We start from the raw sequence: 27,968 nt of genomic DNA, 5'->3' as shown, positions 1-27,968 counted from the left end.
CATTAGACCATTAACTTTACTATAGAAGCATTAGATCTCATCCATTAACCCAAACTACCATATTACGTGTTGCATATTACTAGAATTAGTTGTTGTCTATTTATTGACGATTACTAACTGCAACTCCAATAATCTTACATATACACATACCTCTTCCAGCTCTCCTGAAGAAACAGGATTATCCTCATATATAGGGAAATGGCAACTTGCTTTGCAACTGCAAAACCTGTTAATTTCTTCATGTTGCTCCACTATTCTGCAGTTCATTTTGGAATTTTCCATATCCCTCATATCTAGCGATTCTTTCATACTGCACTCTAAGCAGGGATTTTGGCTTCCTACTGGCAACATTCCAGCTGATTCTTCCTGGGAATCCAGTGATGTTTGTGCACTCTTTTCCATTCCAGACTTCTTTAATCTGGGAAGGAATTTTCCAGATTCAAGCTCTGACTTTCCATAGTAATGCCCTTCTTTTTCTGCATCTTCTTCTAGTGGTTTGAGATCTGCTTGTGGATCTTCAAACACATCTACTTGAGAAGGGGCTGGAATACTTCCTTCATCTTTTTCTGACTCAAATTCCGACTCACTTCCGCCCCCTGGAGAAAGCTCAGATGCAGAAATTGGGCGAAAGTGAGTCCTTGGAGAAATCCGTATAGCCCTGTACTGTGTCCTGTCAACACCACATATTCTGGGATGAAAAACTTCACTGTCTGAATCAGAGCACAGAATTGATTTGGGTTTAAAACTAGGGCTGAAAGATGCAATTCCTTCTGGTTCAAATGAACACTCTACCTTAAGAACTTGTGAAAATGGATTGTTCAGGTCAAAGGAAGAGAATGAATATTCAAGTCCAGGTTCTTCAACTTGAAAGTTACCACAAGCTCCCAGTAAGTCTTCATGGAAGATAAAAGAAAACCCCTTATTCAATCCATTATCTCCACCCTTCGATTGCTCATTCTGTTCAAATGATACAAATGGCCTCCATAATTGCCTGTGACCAGGAGCAAAGCTGTTTCCTGGTGTCATGAAGACATCTGTACCAGCTATTGTCACTACATCAGAAGCTGCACACTGTAATAAGCTTCCTTTTGTGTGACTGGGGGGCACCAGTGCCCATTCTCCATCACTGTTGAATGTTTTGAGCTCCCCATACACACCACCAAGTATAAATGAGTTTTCTTTATCCTGGTTTATGTCCCAAGGTTTTGATGGTGTAGTATAATCACCACCATCTATTTTTGATAAATCAGTTGTAACAAATGCTCTCTTTTCCAAGTTCTCTTTTTGGCCTTCCCAAAGATGATACTCTGATCTCTGCACTGCCTTATTAGGTTCCTGGAGGGTTTCAACTTTTGCTTCAGTATCTAAACAGCAGCAGTAGTTATTTACATCAGTTGAAAACAATTCATCTTCTATTCCTTCTATCTCTACCATTGCTGCAGAATTTCTGTCTGTCATATTTGTCCAAATGTCTTTAATAACCCCTGAGCTATAGCCATCTCCATGTGGGCTGCTTTCACTACACACTTGTGTAGTTTCATAATCTTTACCTTCTGCTTTTTGTTCTAGCTGAATACCACAGACAGATTCTAGTTTAGATTTTTTTTTGAAAACCAAAGTTGGTATTTCTCCTAAAGTTCTAGTTTGTTGCTGGCAGGTTTCTTCTTGAAAAAAATCTAGAATTTCTTCATCTACGTAACTTGAAGACACCCTAGGAACTACATAATTAATATCGTCTGCATTAAATTGTGTGGATTCTTCAAATGGAATATTTAAAGTCTCATTGTCTGAACGGGTTTCTTCCGAGTGTGACCATGGACTACAAGTTCTTGTTGAAAGATTGGAACAGTGTTCATTTTCATCAAAGGCACTATTTTTGGTCCATATTAGCAATCTAGACTGTGTCTTTCCAAGCGTATTAGCACTGCTACTAGAATCTGCATTTTCATTTCCCAAATTGAGTGTTTCAAAAGAAAATGGTAAAACAGAATTACTGCATTGCACTTCAAACACTGAAAAACAAGAGTTTATACCAGACCCTTCATTAATATCTGAAAAGAGCTCTTGATTGCCAGCAAGCATGTGTGAATTAAGCATTGTGCTGTCTAAGATAGGGGAGAGTCTAATAGGAGAATCTCCTCCAAAGCTTTCACCATCTGCATCACCAGAGCTAGAAGATGAACAGCACTCCCAAAATTGAGCTAAATTACTAAGGTCTTGCAAGAACCACCCTTCAGCACCAACAGAGCTGGTCGAATCTGTCCATATTGCACTTTCCCCTTGCAACTCCATTCCATCTAACACTATGCAACATTCTGCCTCAAAATCAGTTTTCTCTTTACTTTTTTGTCGAATCATATTCAAAATCCGACTTTCTCCTTGCATCTTCTCTGAGGCACCAGGATCCAACATGGATTGATCAATATCCACTTCATAGAAGTGTGTTAGTTCTGATAGATGAACATCATCCAAATATTTGTCGTCCTCTGGTTGAGAACATATTGAGGTCCCAGTGAGGTCAATATCCTCATTTAGAACTGCAGGCATTTCTACAAAGTGACCATCAATAAAAGTACCTGCTGCGAGGTATGTTCTATGGATATTATTGTTGCTAATACAAAGACCATGCACTGATTCAGACAATTCTTCTACAGCCTCTGGTGTTAAATCACATGTATCTTGTCTGTTGCGGTATGTAGTCTCAAGCTTACTTTTTCTGCTCAGAGGAACAAAGTATTCTGTAATTGGCTCAGTATACCACAGGGGTTCTTCTTTATATTCTTTTTCATTTCTGCTGTCTAAATATAGATCTTTTCCATCATTACTGCCAGCTTCTTTCCTTCCAATTTCTTTTAATGGTCTTTTACCCCTTTTACACAGCTGTTTGATCGGCCCACTGCTGCTGCTACTTCCACTATGGATTTTTCTTTCAGCCTTTTCACCAGTCTTCACTGAAAGCCTGCTTTGCCCATTCCGCCCCTTTTTATTTCGAACCTCCCTTGTTTTATGTCTTACTTTAATACATTTCATTGAAGCTTTTAATTCACCTTGATTACCACTTGAACTTGAGCCTGCTTCACTGGAACCAGATGACCAGGAGCGAGGACGCATCTTTCCCTCAGACTTATGTCGGACTTGCTTTTTATATAAAGCAGGCTTATCTTCAACAGTGCTGTTACTGAACTTGTTCTCTCTCTCATTTTTACTTTTTTTCTGCTGGGTTCTTTCATGTACTGTGCCAGACACTTTGTTACTTCTCTCTTTAGTTACTTCACTTTCACTATTGCAGTCCTTTGGAGAGGATGTATCGGTGCTAGTTGGTGGAGCAGTGGATGAAGATGAGGAGCTAGAGTAAGAGCAAACTTTGGATTTATTCCATACAGTCATAATTTCTTGCAGGCAAATTGGCGTCTCAGAAAGAGGAGGAAATGCTTCGTAATACCTAAAAGAAAAAGAAAAGGTGATATTTAAATTGAGTTTTTAGAACTTTTTTAGGCACTTGTGAAATACTTAATTTTCTATTTTTTTTCAATTCCTTTTACTTCATAATCACTAGCATATTCTACAACCCAAGAGAGCCCAAATACCAGGCATAATTTAGCATATTTTAATGATGATACAACAGAAAACTATCTAAGAGTGTTCACAGGTTATGTTTAGATAATTAAATTTTAAATATAATTATATTTTAAAAACCCACAGTATAGACAACCCTGAAAGGTGCTAAGCACCTTTAAGTCCTACTGAAGCCAATGGGAGTGGAGGATACTCAAAACCATGAAGGTTCAGGTATGAAGTTAACAGATGACAGTTTTTCGCTATGAATTTTTAACTTTTAACTGTTTGGAATTTAGGATTTCTGTATTAAAACTGCACTCAATGTTCTACAGAAGCTTTAAGCCAGTCTATCGATTGACTTACATATATGTGACATGAGAAACTTCCTATACCAGCAAATCAGTCAGAGTGTAAGCACCTGGAGGATAATAGGGTTATAGGGAATAGAGAGCATGGATTTGTCAAGAACAAATCATGCCAAACCAGATTAATTTCTTTCTCTGATAGGATTACTGACCTAGTGGATAGGGGGAAGCAGTTGATGAGATATATCTTGATTTTAATAAGGCTTTTCACACAGTTCCACATGACATTATCATAAGTAAACTAGAGAAATGTGGTCAAGATGAAATTACTATAAGGTGGGTGCAAAAGTGGTTGAAAAACCATACTCAAAGAGTAGTTATCAATGGTTTGCTGTCAAACTTGGAGGGTGTATACAGTGGGGTCCCGAAGGGGTCAGTCCTGGGTCCATTCAATATTTTCATTAATGACTTGGACAATGGAACAGAGAGTATGCTTATAAAATTCGCAGATGACACCAAGATGGGAGGGGTTGCAAACACTTTGGAGAACAAGTTTAAAATTCAAAATGACCTTGACAAATTCATTGGTCTGAACTGAACAAAATGAAATTCAATAAAGAGAAGTGCAAAGTATTTCACTTAGGAAGGAAAAATCAAACACACAACTACAAAACGAGGAATAACTGGCTAGGTGATAGTACTGATGAAAAGGATTTGGGTGTCGAAGTGGACGACAATCTGCATATGATCATCAATGTGATGCAGCTGCAAAAAAAGGCTAACATGATTCTAGGGTGTATTAACAGGAGTGTTGTATGTAAGATATAGCAGGTAACTGTCCCACTCTATTTGGGACTGGTGAAGCCCCAGATGGAATACTGTGTCCAATTCTGGGGACCACAATTTAGGAAAAATGTGGACAAATTGGGAAGAATACAAAGAGAGCAACAGAAATGATAAAAGGTTTAGAAAATCTGTCCTATGAGAAAAGGCTGAAAAACCTGTGCATGTTTAGGCTTGAGGAAAAAAAAGAATGAGGGGGACCCGATAACAGTCTTCCAATATATTAAGGGCTGTCAATTGTTCTACATGTCCACTGAAAGTAAGACAAGAAGTAATGGACTTAATCTGCAGCAAGGTAGTTTAGGTTAGTTATTAGGAAAAACTTTAGCTAGAAGGACAGCTAAGCCCTGAAACAGGCTTTCAAGGGACATTGCGGAGTCCCCATCATCAGAAGCTTTTAAAAACAAGTTGGACAACTACCTGTCAGAGAGGTGTAGGTTTACTTGGTCCTGTCACAGCACAGGGGGCTGGACTTGATGACTTCTCGAGGTCCCAACCAACCCTACACTTCTATGATTCTTTGGTTTATATATCTCATTTTTTTTTTTAAAAGGCAAATTATGACAACTACAGGATCCTAATTTTGCATTAACCAGTGTGAAGTTCTGAATACACATTCTCGTTACCCCAAACTCTGGTAACATCTATATAAACTGCTTGTTATAACCACTGTGGTAAACTTTTCAAATATTTTTTGCATTTAAGTCAAAGGCACACTGCCAAGCCTTGGAACCAGCTGACTCAAATACAATTTTATAATCAGAGTCCTAAGCATACGTTACTCGGGAAGCTCTTGCACCCACATTCCAAATAGGAGCACCAAAATCCCTATATGTTCTTTAAACTTATTATGTTATATACAATTTAAATCAACTATACTGTTATGGGATCCAAAAGGAGTCTTAAAAGCCACTGTAATGAAGGCACATTTCTCAACCCACCACCATGTCCCCCATCCCCCTTTCCAAAATAGCCTCCCACTAACAAACCATGTAACACTTGTATATTTGTTTAGATAATCGTTTGTACTTGTTTATACAGAATGTCAAAAACTGTCTCCTTTAAATCTGAGAAGTTTAAATTAAAATGGTAAAAACAGGCACAGCTACCTCAGCTTTATTTACCCTAGGGCTTGCACCCGTTAAAATCTTTTTTTGGGTAAGTTTCACCAATGCAGACAAGTCTGAATTACATTATTTTCCTAACTTTAAATGATTTCTGAGGTTGATATTCAACATATTTACACATAAAAACACATTTTTTTCAATGGCTACCCATTCAAATACACACTTACAAATTCAAATACACACATCTTTGAGATCTGTCAATTGGCACAATTATCAATGGATGCTGAAATAAGCAGTGTTGGAATCGGTTACCTGAACAATTAAACTATGTAAGTTCATTTTGCACACTTAAATGCACATCATTTTTCTCTTTTTTTTTTTTAAAAGAGAGATTGTCAACTTAATGTCTGACATATTTTACCTGTTGCTACACCAGTACCTGAAAGGTTGCTTATAATTCTTTAATTGAAAGATAAGACAAAAATCATACTTCTTTCCCCAAAGAAGTCAAAGCAAAAAACTCCTATCATCAGTGGTATAGGCTCAGGCATTTGGTGTATATAAGAGCACTTTGTTGGCAGACAATTTCATGCTTTCCTCTTTTTGATATGTAAGACAACACTGTCTTAGGATCAGGATACCATGATTATACCACCACAAATCTGGCATGGGGATAAAAAGGTTGAATAGTACCTGAAACCACTTTTAGCACTTTAAGTTGCCCAGCTGACACAGTCCCCTTAATAAAAACTGGAAAAATCTACATAAATAGAACATTACAGTTTAAAAATTCAATTCCACAAGTGTCAACAAAAATAAAATTGGCATTGTTCCAAATATATCATAAGGATCAAACACCTAGAACACGGAACACTATACATGCAAAAGGCGACTGTAGAAATAAAAGATGGTTACTAACCTCCTGTAACTGTTGTTCTTCGAGATGTGTTGCTCATGTCCATTCCAATTAGGTGTGTGCGCGCCTCATGCACAGTTGCCAGAAAGTTTTTTCCCCAATGGTACCCGTAGGGTTGGCTCTGGAGCCCCCTGGAGTCATGCCCTCATGGCCCCCTATAAAGGGCTCAGCCAACCCTCCACCCACTCAGTTCCTTCTTGCCAGAAGACTCCAACAGAGGGGTAGGTGGCTGGGTCTTGGAATGGACATGAGCAACACATCTCGAAGAACAACAGTTACAGAAGGTTGGTAACCATCTTTTCTTCTTCGAGTGCTTGCTCATGTCTGTTCCAATTAGATGAATCACAAGCAACCCCCTGGATGGTGGGATCGGAGTTCAACAAGAGACTGATTGTAGAATTGCTCTACCAACTACAGTGTCATCTCTGGATTGGTGAGTAATGGCATAGTGTGCCGCGAAGATGTGGATGGAAGACTACATTGCCACCCTACAAATGTTCTGAATTGGGACTTGAGATAAGAAAGCTGTTGAGGTTGCTTGGGCCCTTGTGGAGTGGGCTTCCAGCACTGGGGCACGCACCTTCGCCAGGTCATAACAGGCCCTGAGGCAAGATGCAATCCATGATGAAATCCTTTGGGAGAAGACAGGGAGGCCCTTCATTTTATCCACCACCGCTACAAAGAGCTGAGATGTCTTCCTGAATGGCTTTGTTCTTTCAATACAAAAAGCTAACACCCTCCTAACATCCAGGGAGTGAAGACTTTGTTCCCTTCCATTAGCATATGGTTTGGGGTAAAAAACTGAGAGAAAAATGTCCTGGTTTGTATGGAACTGCGAAACCACCTTCAGGAGGAAGGCTGGATGTGGTCGCAGACAAACCTTGTCTTTGAAAAAGACTATATAAGGGGGCTCTGACATCAGGGTTTTGAGCTCTGAAACCATTCTGGCCATTCTTTGAGCTCTGAAACCGTAATGGCCACTAGGAAGGCTACCTTTCACGACAGGTACAGGAGGGAGCATGTCGTCAAAGGCTCAAATCGTGGTTTCATCAGTGCTGACAGTACCAAATTAAGGTTCCATTGGGAAACCAGCTGGCGAGTTTGAGGGAACAGCCTGTCAAGGCCCTTGAGGAAACAACTTACTGTGTGGTGTGCAAAGATCGAATGGCCAGCCACCCATGGATGAAAAGCTGAGATTGCAGCTAAGTGGACCTTGACAGATACTGAAAGACCTTGATGTTGAAGATGTAAACGATAGTCCAGAATGAGAGGAATCGTTATCTCCAGCGAAGTGCCTTTCTGCCCTGATCACACAGAATATATTTTCCATTTTGCTAGATATGCAGCTCTAGTGGAGGGCTTTCTGCTTCCCAAGAGGATCTCCCTAACCTGCTCTGAGCATTCCATCGCATGCGGGTTCAGCCATGAAGCTTCCATACTGTCAGGTGTAGGGATTGCAGGTTCGGATGACAAAGGCGGCTGTGATCCCGAGTAATGAGGTCTGGTACCAATGGGAAACTGATAGGGGCCTCCACTGACAGCTTGAGAAGTGTGGAATACCAATGTTGGTACGGCCACGATGGGGCTACCAAGATTATTGATGACCTGTCCTTCCTGACCTTTAAGAGAACTTTGTGCACCAGAGGTATCGGGGGAAAGGCATAGTACAGGTGCCCCGTCCATGGGATGAGGAACGCATCTATGATTGACTGTGAATTGTGGTTCTGGAAGGAGCAGAACCATTTGCACTTTCTGTTGGATTTCATCACAAACAGATCTATCTGGGGAATACCCCACCTTTGGAAGATGACATTTGTTACGTCTGGACGGACAGACCACTCGTAGGCAGATATCACCCTGCTGAGGTAGTCTGCAAGCACATTCTGTGACCCAGGCAGGTAAGAGGCTTCTATATGTATCCTGTGGTCTATGCAAAAGTGCCAAAGGTTGAGGGCTTCCCGATACAGGAGAGATGAGCGAGCACCACCCTGTCTGTTTATGTAGAACATCACTGTTGTGTTGTCTGTCCATATAGCAACGTATTTGCCCTTCAAATGAGCCTTGAAGGCTTGACAAGGTAGATGCACTGCTCTTAGCTCTCTCACATTGATGTGGGAAGAAAAGTCTTCCTGTGACCACAGCTCCTGGGTCCTAAGGTGACCTAGATGGGCCTCCCCAGCCTCTGTCCAAAGCATCCATCACTATGAAAATGGGATTCCTATGCATACATGATGCTGGTCTAACCACCAATGGAGGGTTTCCAACATAGATGTCGGGATTATAACCACCTTGTCTATGCAATCCCGGATGGTTGGTAGACTAAGGACAGCCAAGTCTGTAGAGGTTTGAGAGACAATCTGGCATGCTGAGCCACATAAATACAGGCCAGTAGGTGGCCCAAGAGCCTCAGACAGCTTTGTACAGTGACCATAGGGTGATGTTTCTACTCCTCTATAATGGAAACTATGGATGGCGAATCGCAACTCCGGAAGAAAAGGTCTATGCCTCTATGAACTCTATGCTTTGAATGGAGGTCAGGACTGACTTTTGTGCGTTGATCAGAAGGCCTAGTCTAGCAAACGTCAGTTTTATGAACTCTAGGTCCGATTTCATCCATGGCCTGGAGCAGCCCCTGATCAACCAATCGTCCAAGTAAAGATACACCCGTATCTTCCTTTTTCTGAGGAATGTGGCGACCACTGCCATACAGTTTGTGAAGGTTCTGGGAGCCGCAGAGGTGCCGAACGGCAGTACTGTAAACTGGTAGTGGGAGTGACTGACCATTAATCTGAGGAACCTCCTGTGTCTTGGGATGATTGACACATGGAAATGTGTCCTTCAGGAAGAGGGCAGCATACCAATGTCCTGGATCCAGAGACAGGATGGTCGATGCCAGGGAGACTATGAAGAACTTCAACTTCTTCAGGTGTCTGTTGGGGTCTCTAAGGTCTAGGACTGGTCCGAGACCACCCTTGGCTTTCGGGATTAGAAAGTATCGGGAATACCTCTTTCCCGTTAGCTCTGGAGGAACCTACACCATTCCCACTTCTAGGAGCTGCTGTATTTCTTGAATCAGAAGCTGCTCATGAGAGGAGTTTATGAAGAGGGACAGGGACAGTGGGGAGCATGAGGGTGGGAGGGAGCTGAATTGGATGGAGTATCCCAGTTCTACCATGCGTAGTACCCAGTTGTCTGATGTAATCTGGGACCACACATGGTAGAACTGGGATAAACAGCTTGAAAATAAAAGGGATGGAGGATCCAGGGTCTGGATTGGTATGCCGTCCCCGGGTGCACCCTCAAAAGTTAGGTTTTGGTGCTGGGAGTTGTTTTACTTGGCCTCCACCATGGCCAGAGGAAGCCTGATAAGGCCTTTTTCTGTTGCTCCTGCCCCTTCTGTGACTTGTATCCTGTCTCTGTTGGGGTTGGTAGAACCAGGGAGGTGCCTCAGGCCTGAAATGTCTCCTCTGGGATACAGGCGTATGCAGACCCAAGGATTTGAGGATAGCCCTGGAGTCTTTCAGACTGTGCAATTTCAAGTCCAGTTGGTCTGAAAATAAAGATTGGCCCTCAAAGGGGAGGTCCTGCACACTCTGTTGGACCTCATGTGGGAGGTCCGAGGCCTGTAGCCATGAGTTGCAGCACATTGTTATCCCTGAGGCCATATTATGGGCTGCCGCGTCCAGTGCCACTTGTAGTGAGACTTTTGCGGTTGTCTTGCCCTCCTCCACCAGGGCTGCAAATTCTTTCTTGGAGTCAAGTGGAATGGACTCTGCAAATTTCATCATGGACCCCCCTACCCCCAAGTGTTAAACGTATAACTACTTAGAATCACCTCCTGATTGGGTACTCTAAGTTGCAGGCCCCCCGTGGAATATACCTTCCTGCCAAAGAGGTCCATTTTCTTAGCCTCTTTGGCTTTAGGTGTAGGGCCTTGGCTCCCCTGTCTTTTTTGTTCGCTGTCATGACTACCAAAGATCCAGGATGGGGGTGAGTATAGAGGTACTCAAAGTTCTTTGAAGGAACAAAATACTTCCACTCTACCTTCTTGGCAGTCCAGGGAATCGAAGCAGGGGTTTGCCATAGTGCCTTCATGTTCTTATCAATAGACAGTGACAGAATATCCACCATCGGGTCCCCTCCGCCTTCCAGGTTTTGGGCAAATCTATGCATTAGGTCCAGGTGCGCTCTACTGTCGGTGCCGGGGAGGCGCCAGCAACCGCCTCATCTGGAGAAGAGGATGACAATTCCCTTACCGGGACAATCTGCTGTCCCTTGGTGCCCAGGGGATCTCGTGGTGCCAGGCACTCTGGTTCCATGACAGTGCCGGCAATCTCAGGTTCGACACCGGTGCCGGCGCCAAAGACAATAGCGTGTTCAGGCTCGAGGTCGTGCTCGGTGCCAGTGTCAACGTCCGGATGAGAAAGTCTCCAACCTGGCCTGGTGGTATCTGCTCACCGACGCCATAGATAGGCATGATCCCAAGTGAGTCCCTTGGGCTTGATAAAAAACCCATAGGGTCCAAAAAGGCCACTGAGTTGGGGCCTGCCATTGCAGGAGCCCTGGTAAAGGGAAGGGGTACCCCAACTCCTGGCTCCGGTACCATTCTCTGTCCCTGTGCTAACTATTCATGCTATTCTAACTCTTTACAGGCAAAAAAACAAAGAAGATAACACTGGGAAAGAAGCAAGAGCAAAAGGCTACGTTTTCCATCCAACTGTTACAGATGGCAAGAAGGAACTGAGTGGGTGAAGGGTTGGCTGAGCCCTTTATAGGGCACCATGAGGGCGCGACTCCAGGGGGCTCCAGTGCCAACTCTACAGGTACCACTGGGGGGAAAAAATCTTCCGCCAATTGTGCACGAGCCACGCACATGCCTAACTGGAATCGACAGGAGCAAGCTCTCGAAGAACTTTAAATTTCCTGAAACATTTTACTTTTTAACCACTGTATTCAAAGAGATATTTAGAAGATTTTAAGTTTCAAGTACAAAAAATGAAACATACATTTCCACTTGATCCTTTGCTGTGGGAGATAAATCAGCCTCAGGAGACAAAGAGCCCTCTAACTTTTTGTGAATCTTCTCCTCTGTTATAAAACAAAATGCCAGAAGGTTACCTTAGTTTTACAGAGAAATTAAAAACATTATAAAGTATAAACTAAAAGTACCTAACAAAAACATACACCATTAGTTGGATATCTATAGTAATATAGAGTAACCTATTACTACTTAGCAAGAAAAACAATTTTATGATCAGTCTTGAAATTTTCATGTACAGAAATTGTTACAAGGTGGTAAACTAAGATTGAGAGTTTCTAAAATAATCTCATTAGCCCCACTAATTTCACCAAAGATGACCAGGTTACAGCTATGGGCTACAGGGTGCCCTAGACTTTTCCAATTCAACTTTATACTGTACTTAGTTTGTCAATGCCCTTAACCTCTCTTAGAAATGCTACATGTAAAATAAAAGACTAATTGTCCATTTATTTAACACGTAATTGCTACTAGTTTTCACACATAACTACTCGTGTATTTCAGTGGGAAAAAATTAAACTCCATGGCAATTAGTGTAATTTTTTTTTGTGGGGAAGAGGGAGAAGTGCAGAAGGGGGATTTTCAGTTGCAAGGGCTGTGCATAATAGAGGTTTATGAAATTTCCAATGAAAATATACAAGATATAGAAATGCAGTTGATGTACGTACTTATCTTTTTTATTCTTACCAAAATAAATGGTTTTATATAATCAGCACCACAAAGGCAGCTCAAGGGGGGGTCACTGAAAGGCAACCTGAAGAACTCACTGTGACAGCTGAACGTGTGTTACTTTTTTATTGTTAAAGAGTTATACTTATCCAGGGTGCTCACAGTGATACAGACATTCTTATAGACATTGAAGTTCAAAGAGCATGACTTACAATATCTGAAATCATGTTTAGAACAGTTGGATTATTTGTTCTGAAAAACTGAAGCAAAAGAAAGTAAATTTAAGATGTGAATTAGGGTTGCATATGTAAGTGTAGAAAAAAGAACCATCATAAAAAGGAAAAAAATATTTGATTTTAATTTTTGTTTGTTTTTTTTTTTTTTTTAATAGGGTGGCTGTTTAGAAATATTACAACCACCACCTTTTGGCTGTACAATGGAACAAGATTACCAAAATTAACTTGATTTCTTATTAACTAACAAATTAACTAATTAACTAACTGAAAATTAACTAATTTCTTGGTTTGTTTTATTCTGATTTTCAGAGACAGAAGTCTTATTTAAGAAATATATTAATTTGTATTTATTATTTTTATTTTTCATGTGTGCGCAAGATACTTGGTTTTAACTTGACTGAATGTGTACTGCTGTTGAACTTGACAAAATCTGCTACTCTGTGGTTAGATCAGTGTTGCTCAACCTTTTAAGTAGAAAGTACCCCCTAACTTCTGAAAATTTTAATAAGTACCCCAACACTCAGTTTTCCACTCTGAGAAATGCAATCTTTTTCTCCTTTACCATTGGACGACTGTATTTATCGTAAAGCAGAAGAGTTCTGCAATGCTGTGTGGCTGTGGCAGATCACAAAAGCCCTGCTGTTTCTTCCCTCCCTCCCTTCCTCCATACAGGAGCAAAGGTCAACGCCAGCCAATCACTACAGCCTGTTGGCAGGGTCACATGGTGTTCTCCCCACACAGGCGGGAACTTGTGAGGTCTGAACAGGCAGTAGCGGCCCACCAGTGGATAGCCGCACTCCCCAGGGCCATCCTTAGGGGGTTGCGGGCCTTGGGCAAATCACACTGTGTGGGCCTCTCAAGATTTTTATACTGGTAAAATCTGGGGCTGTCATAGTTGCGGGTAGAGCCCGGCTCCAGGACTGGGAAAGCCGCTGGGTTCTCCACCTGGCTTTCTGGGCAGCGGGATTTGAGCCGGGGAGGGGAGCTGACACCTGCGCAAGTTGCAGGTGGCTGCCACCTGGCTGTCAGCCCAGGAGGTGGGCAACTGCCACCTGCTCTGAGCTGGGGCGGAGGAGGCTTCTGTGCAGGCTGGGACCTGGGGATGTGGGCAGGTGGCAGGCAGCTGCTGCCCATCTTCAAGCCAAGATGTGGGAGGCTGTCTCTCGGCTCAGAGTCAGGGCACGGGTGGCAGTCACCCAGCTGTGAGCCCTGCTCGCAGGGCACAGGAGGCTGCTGCCAGGCTCCCATCTGGGAGCTGGGACTGGGCGGGATGTGGGCGGCTGCCGTCCAGCTTCCCAGCTAGGAACCAGGCAGGAAGCCAGCAGCTGCCGCCCGCCTCTCCCAGAAGCCGGCGGCTGCTGCCTGCCTCCCAGCTAGGAGCTGGGATGGGGCGGGACATTGGCATCTGCCGCCCGGCTTCCCCAAAAGTCGGCAGCTGCCGCTCGCCTCCCTTCACTGGGTTTTTTGCCACATACCCCCTACCTATATCTCGCATACCCCCAGGAGTTCGCATACCACAGGTTGAGAAACTATGGGTTAGATGAATGTTCAGTTACTATGAACTGTGGCTGTAGACTCTACAACTGTATTTTATGTAAAATAATATGAAGTCATTCTATGTCCTATGTGAATATTATGACTGCAGAACTTTAGTATAAATGAAGATCAAGTGATTTACAGTCTTAACAAGAGAGGTTTATGGAGAGAAAATAGAGCAGTAGAAGCATTTTGAGAAGCAGAAGTACAAGAGTGGCATGTGAGGTTCCATGTTTACAGTTTCAATTTCAATATCAAATGTAAGTAAAAGATTCTTCCCCTTAGACCTGCCAGTCCCATTTACAACCTCAGTTACATTCAATGTAGTTTTTAAATTATGACCTGACTGACACCTAAGCAACCCCACTTCATGTTTTCACAGATATACTTGATTGGTTTCATAACTGGAATTTAATAATTTAATCTTAGTAAATGAGTGGTGCTGTACAAAAGGGAATAGAGTCCAGTTCACAATCTCTTACCTTTGTTGAGGCTGTAATGTGACCAGAAATAAAAATTCACCAAAGCAAGCAGATACGATGGAACACACACACACACACACACACACACAAGCATATCTGTTCATAAAGAAAGTGCCACTTTTCAGGTAAAAACATACTGGTATAAGATTATTCATTTTATTTTCAAACTGTTCACCTTATTTAAAGGGAGCAGAGTAATGGGACCAGAACATCTAAACCAGAAAATCCCCAAAATGGTACACTTCAAAAATGTGTTCTTTGGCCTCAAAACGCTCAGTATATGTCTTACCTTGCTTACTCTGAAGGTCTTTCAGTCTGGAGCAAAGCTCCTCCACTAAAGTTTCAATCCCAGAGCTCTGTAAATAAATTTAAAAAAAAACAGAGGTGCAAATTACTAAAAAGAATATTAAAACACTGTATGTACACCAAATTTTGAATGCAGTACAAATAACTAAGACAATGTAAGTGAGGTAATATCTTTTATTGGAACAACTTCTGTTGGTGGAAAAGACAAGCTTTCAAGCTTCACAGAGCTTTTCCTCAGGTCTTGGGAAGGAAACTAGAAAGAATGTCCAAGTTAAATACACGGTAGGACAGAGACTGTTTAAGCATAAGGGGATCACACATACTGTAGGAGAGCACTTAAGTGGGCAATCAAGAGATAGCAGGCAGTATAGTGTTTTGATAAGCCACAAAACCAGTGTCTTTTAAGTCCGTGTTTTTAATGTCCAGCAGAACTATGAATTTAAGATCCCAGGCTCAGCTTCTGAAGATGTTGTGCAGGTTTCTTTTGAGGAATAGGAATGAGAGGTTAGATATAGAGTGATAGTTTTGTGAAAAGTGTTCACCCATGGGTGATAGGGAGTTTTTGTCAATCATTTTTCTGAGAAAGTCCATTTGAGAGTGTAGTAATTGTCTGGTTTCACCCACATAGTTGATTGCTGCACTTAGTGCACTGGATGAGGTACACCACATGCTGTGACAAGCATGTGTAGAACCCATGGATCTTGAAAAGTGTGTTGTGCGGGGTCTTAATCATCATAACAGTGGAGGTATGTCTACAGGTTTTCCATCTGTTCTGGCAGGTCTGGTGTCACTTTGAGTTGGTGTGTCCTAGTCTGCGGGGAGCATGCTTCTGACAATGAGCTTGGCGCAAGGCTGAGGGGGTTGTTTGATGTCCAGAAGAGTGGGTTTGGGAAAGATTTCTTTCAGGATGTGGTCCCCACTAAGTATGGCTTGTAATTATTTGATAATACTCCATATGGTAGAGTTCCATTGTTGAAGCTGATTGTGGCATCCACGAAATTGAATTTGGTGTGGGGATGTTCTAAAGAGAGTTTGATGAAAGGGGGATGGTGGTTGTTCAAATTGTGATGGGAGTTTAGGTCATTTGTCCAGAGGATGAAAATATAATTTTTGTTTCACAGGTATATTGTTGAATTTGTGGTGAGTTTTTCCAGAAATTCTTCCTGAAAGTTGCCCATTAAGAATCTGGTATATTGGGGGAGCATCCTAGTACCTAGCGCTGTTCCCAGGGTTTGGCCGAATCCACCAACAGAAGTTGGTCCAATAAGATACTACCTCACCTATCTTTGTCTCTCTCATATCCTGGGAGCAACACACCTACAATAATACTGCAAACAAAATATCTAGTCAGTCATGAATTTTCTATGTTTCATGGGCTAAATATGCATTAAACTGCACCAAAAATGGTTAAAGTTATGCATTTGTTCCCAGGAAATGTGTCATAGTTAAGAGTCAAAGTGATCAAGTGAAACACGTTAATAAAAACAAACATATAGAAGGGGTTTTCCAAATGCAAGGAGCATACTATGCAACTTACTGTAAAGCATTCGTGGATTTATCAGTTATATACTTTTATGTATATACACACTATTGTCAATTAGGGTTGAGATGAACATCACAGTAAAGATCACATCAGTAGATCACTGGAATTTATTTTAAGAAGTTGAATGACTCTTCTATTGCAAGATTCACCTAAAATATTTGTCAGAAACTAACAGTATCCCAGCATAGCAGGGGAAAAAATAAGAACAAAAACCATTTTTTAAAATGGTTAAAAAGGCGAAGACGATTTTCGAAGTTCTTACCTTAGTTCAGGCCCGACTCTATTGCTTTTTCTACTTACCATCCCTAAACTAGCTTTTCTACAAGTGATTTCTTCATCCTCTCTTTTCTCATGCGTTTATTATCCATCTCCTTTTTGATGTTGGCCTTCCATTATCTCCAGCCACTTTCCTATTAACTACCTTTCCTCCATTACTCTCACTCCCAACTTTTTTCATTCCTTTAGCCTCCCCCCAGCCCTCAAACCAGTTCTAGCATTAGAGACAGCAGTACAAATAATGTTAGATGTTAAACATTATAAGTGCAGCATGCTAGCAATACTACCAGTAGTCTGATGGAATAAAAGATATAAGACAGTCAATACAATACAGAATGCAAACCCACAGCCTGAAATGACCCTTTTTTGGTGGGACAGTAAGAGCACATGATTGTGTATGTGGAAAAATATCTAAAGAGAAACCAAGTATTATGTAACAATTTTGAAATCAGAGCGTCAAATTTAGAGACAACATGGTGTAGCAACTTACACACTCAGACGCATAAGTTTGAAGTTGTATGAGCAGCCCCCTTCACACTATCACACTTCTTACAAACTCCTGTAGGGTTGCTTTTCCTATTACAACCCCAACCTTCTGTCCCCACGCCACTGGAAGTCACTGTGACTGAGACAAACTTCCTGGCTATAACTACTACCATCACTTACCTTCCGAATTTGACCCAAACATCTTTCTAACCTTTTGTGTACATGTTAATATGATGCACACTCCATTCTGAAGGCCCTACATACAGCACACACATCAACGAGTGATGAAACTGATGCAAAAGTTGCAGATTGGACTGCATTACCATGTTGGCACAATGCATTTATTTTAAAAAAAGATTTACACACATCCACCCCTTAGTTATCGGTAAAGGAATTGGCAGGAATGCGAACATAAGATGATGCTGATACACAATGAAGTTAGGGAAAAAAGAGGAAAAAAGGACTGAACTGAACAATTAAAATAGCTTTTGCATTCAGAAATAATAATGCTCATTTGAAAAGGTATACTGAAGTAATGGCTTGTGCTCTTTAATGTCTAAGTTTAATTATTTGTAGTTAAAGTGACAAAGCAATTTTCTAACCCACTTAACTGCATAGCTGGAGTGCTGAAAGTGCTAAATATAAAACTTCACAACATATACTTAACTCAACATGACTCAGCAATATTGATCATCACGGCTTGTCTCCGGTGTTTATAAACTACTTACTATTTTAAAAAGTTAGAACAGCATAGCATACGGTGTGTAACTACTGTGGCTGTAAGTTTACACATGCACTATCTACAGTATTTTTGTTTGTTTTTTTTTAAAAGTAGCTGATCTTGTTTTCACTCTGCTCTCAAGACTGACTAAATGAAAAACAACCTGTGGCAATTTTATAAAAGCTAAGCAATTTTAGACGCTCACTATCCTAACACAAATACATGTAAGAGAAAGGTAATCTGCTCACCATTATTCTGAAGAAGTGAAAAAGCTTTGGAATTAAACACTCAGTTTTCCCCTGTATCACAAAACTAATACTTAAATCAGCTGATATACTGCAAGCTGTTATGTACAGCAATCCTATGTAGCTGGCACTAGGTTTAAAAAAAAACAAACCCCACAGTGCAGAATGTCAATCCACTAGAGATCACTTATTCAGCTTCTTACTGCACTATGTAAAACAGGCCACAGTTTAGCATAACACCACCTCACAAGCAGTGCTAAAATGCTTTAATATTATTTTGCTGACTGAGAGATTTATTTAACATATCAATACAATATAAAAGTAAATTTTGGAGGTTTTTTTTAAGGGACCTGTCTTAGCTGTTACACCCAAGTTCCAGAAAATATAAAGTAACCAAGCTAATGTTCATTTGTCTCAGTAGGATATATAATTATATCAATTTAAAATACGTTACAAATTATCTACCCCCTGAAGTGCCTTGCTTTTCTTAGTTTTAAGGTCTGCAATATTTATATTGCTTTGTGATTATTTTAATAAGTGTTTATGCCAACATGAAATACACAGAACTTAATCACAATAGCATTTGCAACAACATCAAGTGGTTAACTCTCATGATTTCTGTCTTTGGGTGAAGTGAGAAATATTGTTTGAGTTTATTTCAGCTACTAAACCAGCTTCCAATAACAGTCTCTTCTTTTTTCTCTTTCAAGACCTGGAGGTAGGGTTTTTAACCCACCACTTAAAATTTTTAGTTTTAGTTTTGCCCTTCCCCTCAAATCAATCAAATCAATTATTTTCCCTTTCTGTTCTAGTGTCTTCCAGGATCCACTTAATCCCACCCCTCCCCTTTTTCCTTCCATCCCAATCCATCAAAGGTTTTACTTTTTGGCACTCTGCCCCACTGGTTAAGGACTAGATTGACTTATATAAAGATAGGTGCCAGATTACTAATTTGGGAGTGACTATGCTAATAGATAATTTAAGCCTCTGAATTCACCCAGTCAGAAAACTGAGCAGTCAATCTGACTGCTTGTTAAATTACAGAGGGGTAGCCGTTTTAGTCTGTATACAGCAAAAACAACAAGAGTCCTGTAGCACCTTAAAGACTAACACATTTCTGTGGGCATAAGCTTACATGGGCTGCAACCCACTACAGGACTCTCGTTGTTTTTGCTTGTTAAATTAGAGTTCTGTGACTTTTCTCCAACCAACCTGTTCTTACGAAATAACAGAGCTTTATCCAGAGCAAATCAACATAGCTCTTTCAGTTAACCAAGCAGTAAGAGAAATTAAAGGCAGTAATCCTCAAACATGAAAGATAAAAGGAGATGACTCAAGTTCGAACCCAAACGTAGGTTGCTACTAGACCACTGAATGAGTCTCCTTTACTCTCTCTCTTTCTTTTTCTCTACCCCATTGAAAAGGGCCTTTTTCAGCAGGACCCAGAGGAACAAAACTGATGAGAGTGGTCAACATTTTCACTATACTCCTGCTAGTGCTGTGAAAAAGTCTATATTCATGAACACAGACACTGCGCTCCTATCAAGAATCTCCTGCAGTGGGTGAAGAGAAATAAGGTGTGGTACAGTGGCCTTCGTGCTCCCGTGGGCCGAGCGCTTCTTTTCGTGCGGCGGGCACAAAATGGACACCCGGGGCTCCCACCAGTCCTAAAATGGCAACTGTCTCGCTTCTACCCCGTCTCCCTTTGGGCTTTCACCGGCCGAGCAGTGCCCTCGGGATTCTGCGGTGGGGTAGGGGGTGTCCGAGCCTGCCCTCTTCTTCGGACATCAGCCCAGAGACCCTGGCTAACAGCAGTGGCTGGCTGCTGCTATAATGCACTATGAAAATCTTCCCTCTGGGCTGCTTCCCTACCCTGGTTTCCGTCGGGGCTAAGTGGCCACTCCAACGGCCAAACCCCCTGCGTTTCTCTGGCTCCTGCCGCTCGCAGTTCTCTTGCCCCCCCGCCCGCCGTTCTCCACGCTCTTCAAACTCTCCCAAAAACTCCAAACCTCCAAACTCTCCAGACTCCAGGAGACCCCTGCCTGGCTGGCAGGGAGCTTTTATCTGCTCCCAGGCAGCCCTTAATTGGTCTCAGCTGACCTTGGCCTCAGATGGCTCTGATCAGCTTGAAGGAAACCTTGGGCAGCTGCTAGGGAACAGGGCTTTGATCAGTCTTGGGCTAACATAGCGTCCTTCTACTACCCTCCGGTAACCCTGTCACAAAGGTTAAATATGATATTATTAGGATTTCATTTCTGGTTTAAACAAATAACTAATACCTCTACCGTAAAATCCCTCAAAGGGAAAAAAGCAGCCAGATGCAGTCTCAATGAAATGCATCATAGTTGAAACAAAACACTTTAGATAACATTATGAAAGGTGGTATGTTTCATATACTCATTTCCAAAGTTAAGTATCTCTTGCTATTAAGAGAGAAAAAAAGGCAAAGACTACCTAAAGATAACAGAGCCTGCAAACTTCTTAAAAACTGCGGTCTCCAATCAGTACAGGAGATTTACCTCTAAAAAAATCAAGTCCATAAATTTGCTACTTGTGGAATACTGTATATAATTTTAAAATGCTGACTTAACCAAGTTTAACCCACAAAAACAAAACCTGTCTGTCAACAATTATCTATGTTAAGTTCCAGTCCATTAAAATGCAACTGTCAGAGTTACATCTGTAGGCACAAGAGATTATATTTTATGTCTTTAAGGCTTCAGCCGGGAGCTTCAAGACGTAGGGAGCTTGAAGATTAGCTCTAACTCCAGGATAAGTATATCAGTGCCAGCTGACTCATTCTAAAGTTTATCTGAATGCATGTTACAGCAATACAGTTACCATCCAGTAGGTTGAGCATGAGTTTCTGCTGCCATGATGGCCACATCTCATCATTATTTCACCAAGTGTCTAGTCTACAGAACTGAATGTAGCATATATAAGGACATACGGCTCTTCATCCTCTTTTCAGTGAAACTGTTAAATATTCATTGCCTATTTCCTCCAAATGGTACTATTTGACTGTGGGCCAGCTGACTGGGCTTTCATTCTATGATATATCAGTGAAACGGCTGCCTGTACTGAGAAATTTGAACAATTCAGAGCTAGATATTATAAATGACATGTATTTCTAAAAATTACTTTAGGATTATATTGTATATATATTTTTACTTAGCTAGCTATGACTTGCATCTTGTTCCACGTGAAGCAAGGAAAAATCTTCCAGTCCTGCCCTAAACTGTGTACTAGCCTTTTCTTTGTTTGTCACATCTTATTTAGTTATAAGGTCTGTGGGACAAGGAATAAGTCTTTTTGTGAAGCATCATGGTAAATTAAAGGCACCACATTTTAATTGTTAATGATAATTATGATGATTGTAACAGTGATGTGAGAATTAGTCACAATAGTTTCCCTGAGTTTACAGAAACATTTACTATCTTAAAAAGCAATTCTTCACTTTCATAAAATACAAGTTTGAACAATGAGACACGAGTTCTTAGTTTCACTTTTTGATAGTACATAGGACATTCCAGCCAAGAATGGTACTTTAACTGCAGTGCACCAGATTGCTTTTCTTGGCATGTGGCCTGTCACCAAGTGAAGGATTAAGCAGCTGTTCTGGGTGAATCAACTGTCAAGCCACATGAACTGACAAAGGTACAAAATGTGATTCACCCCAACTATACGTTTCTTGCTAAACTAAAGAATGTCAAATGTAGACACTTTATCTAACAAAGAGTCAATGTTTTCAGTTTCTTAAAAGATGGTTTACATGTTAAAAATACAAATTATACTTTTAATTGCATTGTAAAACATTTTAGAAAGTTTGAATACAAATTTAATGTGAATAGAAAAATTTATCCATATTTACCCGAAAATTTCCTTTCCTTCAAGTAATAAAGTCCACAGAGCTGTTAAAATGGGTATTTCAGCCTGCTTACAACTTTGAGGCAGAACCCAACCTGTCAGCTGGCAGCAAGGAAAAGCCCAGCCTCCTGAAGTTCCCTCCAGCTGAGATAAGTTTCACAGCCAGGGAATTCAAATCTACTTTCCTACATTTCAGATTGTGTTAAATATAATTTGTGGGAAAAAACATTTTTTCCAACTGCAGAGCATAGTAATTTCCACTTACTGACAACGAACCTAAATCTTTGGATGTCAATTTTCATCATTCTGCCAGATGATCCATTTGTCTTCATTTGGACTGAGTCTGTGGACCTTATTACTTGATGAAAGTATTTTTTCAGGTAAGCAGAGATATGTTTTCCTATTCTTTTTGCTAAAGTTCACAGATCCATTACAAAGGGATTTCAAAGCAGTATGCCCACAGGATGGGAGGCAGGATCTTCCTTAAAACTATGGACATCCAAAACAAGACATGTTATATATAAATATCTCCTCCTCCTTCCTCTAGCACTAAGATATGAAGAAAACTTCTAGCAAGATAAAGGAAATGGTATCTGCTAAAACTAGATGACCAACATGCAGAATTTTATAAACACATGGCTGTCTGGCAGATTTCAATATAGGAGACATTACTATCTGCCCTGAGGTTGTCAGTGCTTTGATACTTCTCAGAAAGAGAAATAATTCTTGACTTTATTTAGGGAATGAATGCTATGATAGTTGTGAGGATCACCTGTCTGAATTAAAAGTACAATACTGGGTCTTGATAGAGAGAGAAAGATCCCAATTTAAAATAAAGAACTCGTATCTGATTAGAGATGGTAACATCAGCATGCCTACTCTAATGCATCTGTGGTATAATGACACCTCCTGCAGGGCTTCAATCTGGGTATGCTGCAAGGAGTAGAATGAGATTCCAAGATTATGCTCTATAATCTTGTAAAATTGGAATACAGTTGATGCCCTAAGGAAGTATTTAGCGTTGGGATTTGTATAATCTTATATTACAGAGAGCTGATCTTTTAACTTGGATGCTTATACACCCACAATAAAGTCCTGTTGGGGGAACTTCAGGCTATGTTTCACTGGTTTAACAGAATAGTTAAAACTATTGACTATAAACCAGCCAGCAGGATAAGTTCTATTGGTTGTCTTCTATTTTGGGATCCATGATATCAATATCACTGTCTAATCTCTGATGGGAGGACTAGTTTTGCAGCAGCAGGACTTACTCTGTGAGACAGAGACAGTCAAAGACCTAAAGCTAGGTAGCCTGAGCTATCTGCACTGTTTTCATGCCAGTCATGTAAAGCAGAATATCTATAGCTGTTTCCAGCATAGGACCTCAAAAGTGTCAATCAATCCTATAGTGGAGCAATTTAAATCAAAGTGATCTAAATTATTAATTTAAATCACTTTTTAATATAACAAACACTGATTTAAAATCAGTTTAAAGTTTAAACTAACAAGTTTTAAATTACAATTTATAATGAACTAAATTCTGTCTCAGGGTTTTATACTGCCAACTGTCTCTGCAGCATCTAAGCACCTTCCATGTAAAGTAGATCACAAAGCAAAGTTCCTAGTGGACTTTGAAGAGTCTCTGTTACTTCTCCCTTTTCAAGGTAAAACTATGCTTTGGGTAGGGATGTGTTTTTTTGATATTTTAGATTTTAATTGTAAATGCTATTTTTAACTAAATTAATGCATTCTCACTCTTGGCAGGGTATGTTATTTGAATTTTACGTAACTGCTGTAGACAAAGAACAGAATACTGAAAATATTAAAATTGTGGCTCTTATTCACAATGTCTATAATACAAAATAGCATAAATCTTTGCCACTACAAAAAAAAAAAAGTCATTGTCAACCATGAAAAGTTGCTTACAGCTTTAATACATAAATAAGTTCCCAATGTGGATCTTTTTTTCATACATATCCTCACAAACACAGTGTTCATATTTCCCAATCTGCCAAACCCCACGTGGGAAGTAATATGACAAAGAATTATTTATACAGTAAATTTAAAATGCTGTGGATTATTTTTTAGAATGGAACTCATAATTTTTTAGATTCTTTATATCAGATGTAAATCACTTTCCAGCAACAGAAGTGAAGGAACATAAAATTTGTTTGGAACTAAGACCTCATCTACACTATGAAGCGAGGTTGCCGTAAGCCATCTTATGTTGACCTAGGTGTACATGTGTCTACACTTAAATTTGTCTGTTTGACCTAAGTGCCTTGTTACAGTAATGCAGTAACACCACCTTCCTGAGTGGCATTGAGCCATGGTTGACATACTGAGGTTGACAGTGCAAGTGCAGACACGACATTACCTATGTCATCCTTAGCTGTCCTCCAACAGCTGTCTCACAATCCCCAATGCTGATCGCTGTGGTCACAATTGTGAACCCCACTGTCCAGGAGTCACAGAGACCATAAGCCCTGCTCGCTTTGAAAATCCTGTGCATTTTTGAAATACCTTGTCCTGATTGTCCAGTTTGGCGAGCACACCTAACAGTTCTCCATTGTTGTGTGAAACTGCCCAGCTGACCATAATGACTACAAGCTCCAGATGTGCTCTGGCCTGAAGTGGACAAGAGATATTGGATTTCCTGGGCCTGTGCATGAAGCTGGGCAAGAAGCTGTGAGAAGGGGGTATGACAGTGATCAGCAGCAGTGCCACATGAAAGCAAAGGAACTTCAGCAGGCACAGCAGAAGGGCAGAGAGGTCAACAGTTGATCCAGTACTGAGCTGCAATCCTGCCACTTTTACACAGAGCTGCATGCCATACTTGGCAGAGACCCCACCACCATCCAGCAGACCACTGTGGCTACCTCCAAGGAGCCAGACACAGACCTCTGCTGTGAACAGCAAGGATGAAGAGAAGGAGAGTTATGGACATACAGCCATGGAGTTCAGCTATGCTATGAGCCAGGACCTGTCTGAGACTCCACTATGCTCCAGTCAGTCTTGACGCTGAACATAACTGAGGTTCTTTCCCCCTCCATCAGTCTCGCTTAAGTGTGAAAATATATTTGCCATTGCAAACATACTGATTGCATTCCCAACTTCACAGGACACAGCTATTGACTTTTCATTAATTTACTTGTACTAAAGGAAGTAAAAGTACAAAAAAAAGAGGAGTGGAGTTATCTGCTTTTCATCCCATGTAGAGTTGGGCAGGAGTGGCCAGTGGAATAGTTTGTTTATGTACACAAGTATGTCCCTTGAATTGTCTTGATAGATCTTAATGAAACTTTCATGGAGGTACTCTGCAGTCCTTTCCCAAAGGCTTCTAGGGATAGCAACCTTATATCTCCCTCTGCTGTAGGATACTTTCCCATGCCTGTCGGCGATTACTGGAATAGTGCTAGCTGAAATTCACAGGCTTGCAGCATAGTGGCCTGGGCGGCTTTCGGACACCAGTAGCAGCTTTGCATTTTGTGCCTTTGTCACCCTCAGGAGTGAGATATCAGCTACAATCACCGCCTATAGAAAATGGTGTCAACATTCAGTGCCTTATATTTATAGTTTCATGCAATTGAGCAATAATTCTCTTTGCATTTCCCTCACCTGTGGTAGGTCATACTCACCATGGATAGTGCTGTGAGTGATGCCGTGCACAAGCACTCCAAAACACAAGTGTCAATAAGCATTTCTTGTTTAAAACTTTAGGGGAACAAGAGAAGGGAGTTCTTAAATTTTGCTTTCTGTTGTGACTACACAGACATGGTATCTCTGTGTATCTGAAGCAGCTGCCATTGCAGCCTTGAGGGGTTTCTCCTCCACACCTGTGGAAGCCAGATAAGGAAGAGAAAGAATAGCACTTGGGATGACATATTCAGCCGGATCCTGCAAGCCAGTGTTGCATCAGACTGTGAGCAGAGGGCTGAAGAGTGAATATTGCAGTTTAGATGGAGAAGGAAAGTGTGGAGAGGAGAAAGGCCCAGGAGTCCCAGCAGGAAAAGAAGAGGGAATGCATCAGGACATAGTGGGGCTCCTCCAACAGCAAACACAGATGCTGCACTCTTGTGGACCTACCAGTTCAACTATCAAGGTCCCACCTCCCTTAGCAGTCCATGGAGAACTGCATTATAGCACTTCCTTAACACCTCCCCTCAACATTCCATGATGCATCAGGGGCCACATTCATACCCCAACCACTCTACACAGGTGGACTTTAAGGATACACCACTGACCTCTGAGAGCCAGGGTTGCTTATGTGTACCTGAAAAGGACATAAATGTTCTTTCCCCTTCCTAAGCTCTGTTCCATACATTTATTAAGTTTGTAATTTGCACAGAATTTTTTGCAGTGTTTTTGTTATTCAGTAAAATTCTATTGTGTGGAAAATAATTAATCTTTATTATTATGTCCAACCCCCAAACGCCATGGGGTGCTTTCAGTACCCACTTCTTGTTGTACAGTGAGATGCAACTCATAGGATGAGTGACAATTGTAATAATCATATATATCTATATCCAGCATCCCAATATGACAGGGCTTTATTCATAGAGGTATACTAAGCATCACACAATTCCTTACAGGCCCCAAAACAGCAGTGTCAGGGAAAGCACAGTAAACCACAATACAATATTGTGGCTCACTGTTTAAATGCTCTTTCAAAGCCTCTGTGAGCGATATAGCTGCATGTTGAGCTCTTCTAATAGCCCTTGAATCTAACTGTTCAAATTCAGCAGATAGCCACTCCCACCTCCACCCTAGCAGCAACTTTTCCCCTTCTGCTTCACAGATATAATGCAGGACACAGCAGGCAGCTATGACCACTGCGATGGCTTTGAGATCCAATGTTGTGAGTAAACACCACCAGCGTCCATTCAATCTACCAAAAGCACATTCAACTGTCTTTCTGCACTTGATGAGCATGTAGTTGAAATTTTCCTTACTGCTGTCGAGGGGGAGCAAGGGATAGATTGGGTCCCTCCCAAGATCACTACTGGCATTTCAACATCGCCAATGGTAATCCAGCAGTCAAGAAAGAAAGTCCCTGCTTGTAACTTTTTTAACAGTCCTGTGTTCTTAAAGATATGAGTGTCATATTCATCTTCCCTAACCAGCCAACCCTTATGTTGATGAAGTGTCCCCAGTGATCCATCCATACTCACATAACCATAGAAAAGCAGCCCTTTCCATTGATGTACTCTATGGCCAGGTGGTCTGGTGCCAAAATACAGACACAAATGCCATCTATTCCTCCATCACGGTTTGGGAACACCATTGCTGCAAATCCATCCACTATGTCCTGCATATTGATGAGTCACAATCCTGTGTAGCAGGAGATGATTAATGGCCCTGTGTACTTGCATGGCAATGGGCCTCACAGTGCATTTTTCAGCTCCAAAAAGATTTCCCATTGACCCGAAGCAATCTGGTGTTCCAAGTTTCCACAGTTCTATCGCCACTCGCTTCTCCACTGTCAGTTCAGGTCTCATTCTGGTGGGCTGGGTGAGTTCAGCATCGAGATCCAGGAATGTGGGCTTGTGTAACCAAAAGTTCTGCAGTCACTGTCTGCCATCCCAATCCTACATTACATTATGATCCCACCAGTAAGTGTATTGGGTCCAGAAGTGGCACTTGACCCTCTGCAGATGCTCTGTGAATACCAACAATCACCTTGAATTGGTTCTTGCTGTGTCCCACCTGTTGGGACGCTGCTGAATCACTATATAGTATCACAATGGACAAGTTGAGTGAGCCTGAGTGCTAGAGGATTCTGATAGCAGGGCCTCATAACACTAAATTGTGGAAAATCACTGAAAAGGCCAAACTTGCACTTGGCATTAATTTATGTCACAAATGTCTGTCCAG

At 41.3% G+C, this 27,968-nt stretch overlaps 1 protein-coding gene across 3 annotated transcripts in view; it reads right to left on the bottom strand.

The window, feature by feature from the left end:
* The window catches only part of KIAA0232 (KIAA0232 ortholog), a 130,882-nt gene that overhangs the window by 33,186 nt on the left and 69,728 nt on the right, over window positions 1-27,968 (bottom strand). For all 3 annotated transcript variants that reach the window (XM_067556425.1, XM_067556426.1, XM_067556427.1), the window contains 3 exons: window positions 14,940-15,006; window positions 11,696-11,777; window positions 151-3,442 (listed from right to left, as the gene is read on the bottom strand). In XM_067556425.1, the coding sequence (XP_067412526.1) occupies window positions 151-3,442; window positions 11,696-11,777; window positions 14,940-15,006 (3,441 nt within the window). The remainder of the gene's footprint in view (window positions 1-150; window positions 3,443-11,695; window positions 11,778-14,939; window positions 15,007-27,968) is intronic.

This window comes from Emydura macquarii, unplaced genomic scaffold (genome assembly GCF_026122565.2).
Source record: "Emydura macquarii macquarii isolate MOO-44397 ecotype Brisbane River unplaced genomic scaffold, CSIRO-AGI_Emac_v2 contig_1768, whole genome shotgun sequence".
In the NCBI taxonomy this organism is placed as follows: domain Eukaryota; kingdom Metazoa; phylum Chordata; order Testudines; family Chelidae; genus Emydura; species Emydura macquarii.
The sequence above is the reverse complement of the archived record's forward strand: the minus strand, read 5'-3'. Positions and strand labels throughout refer to the sequence as shown.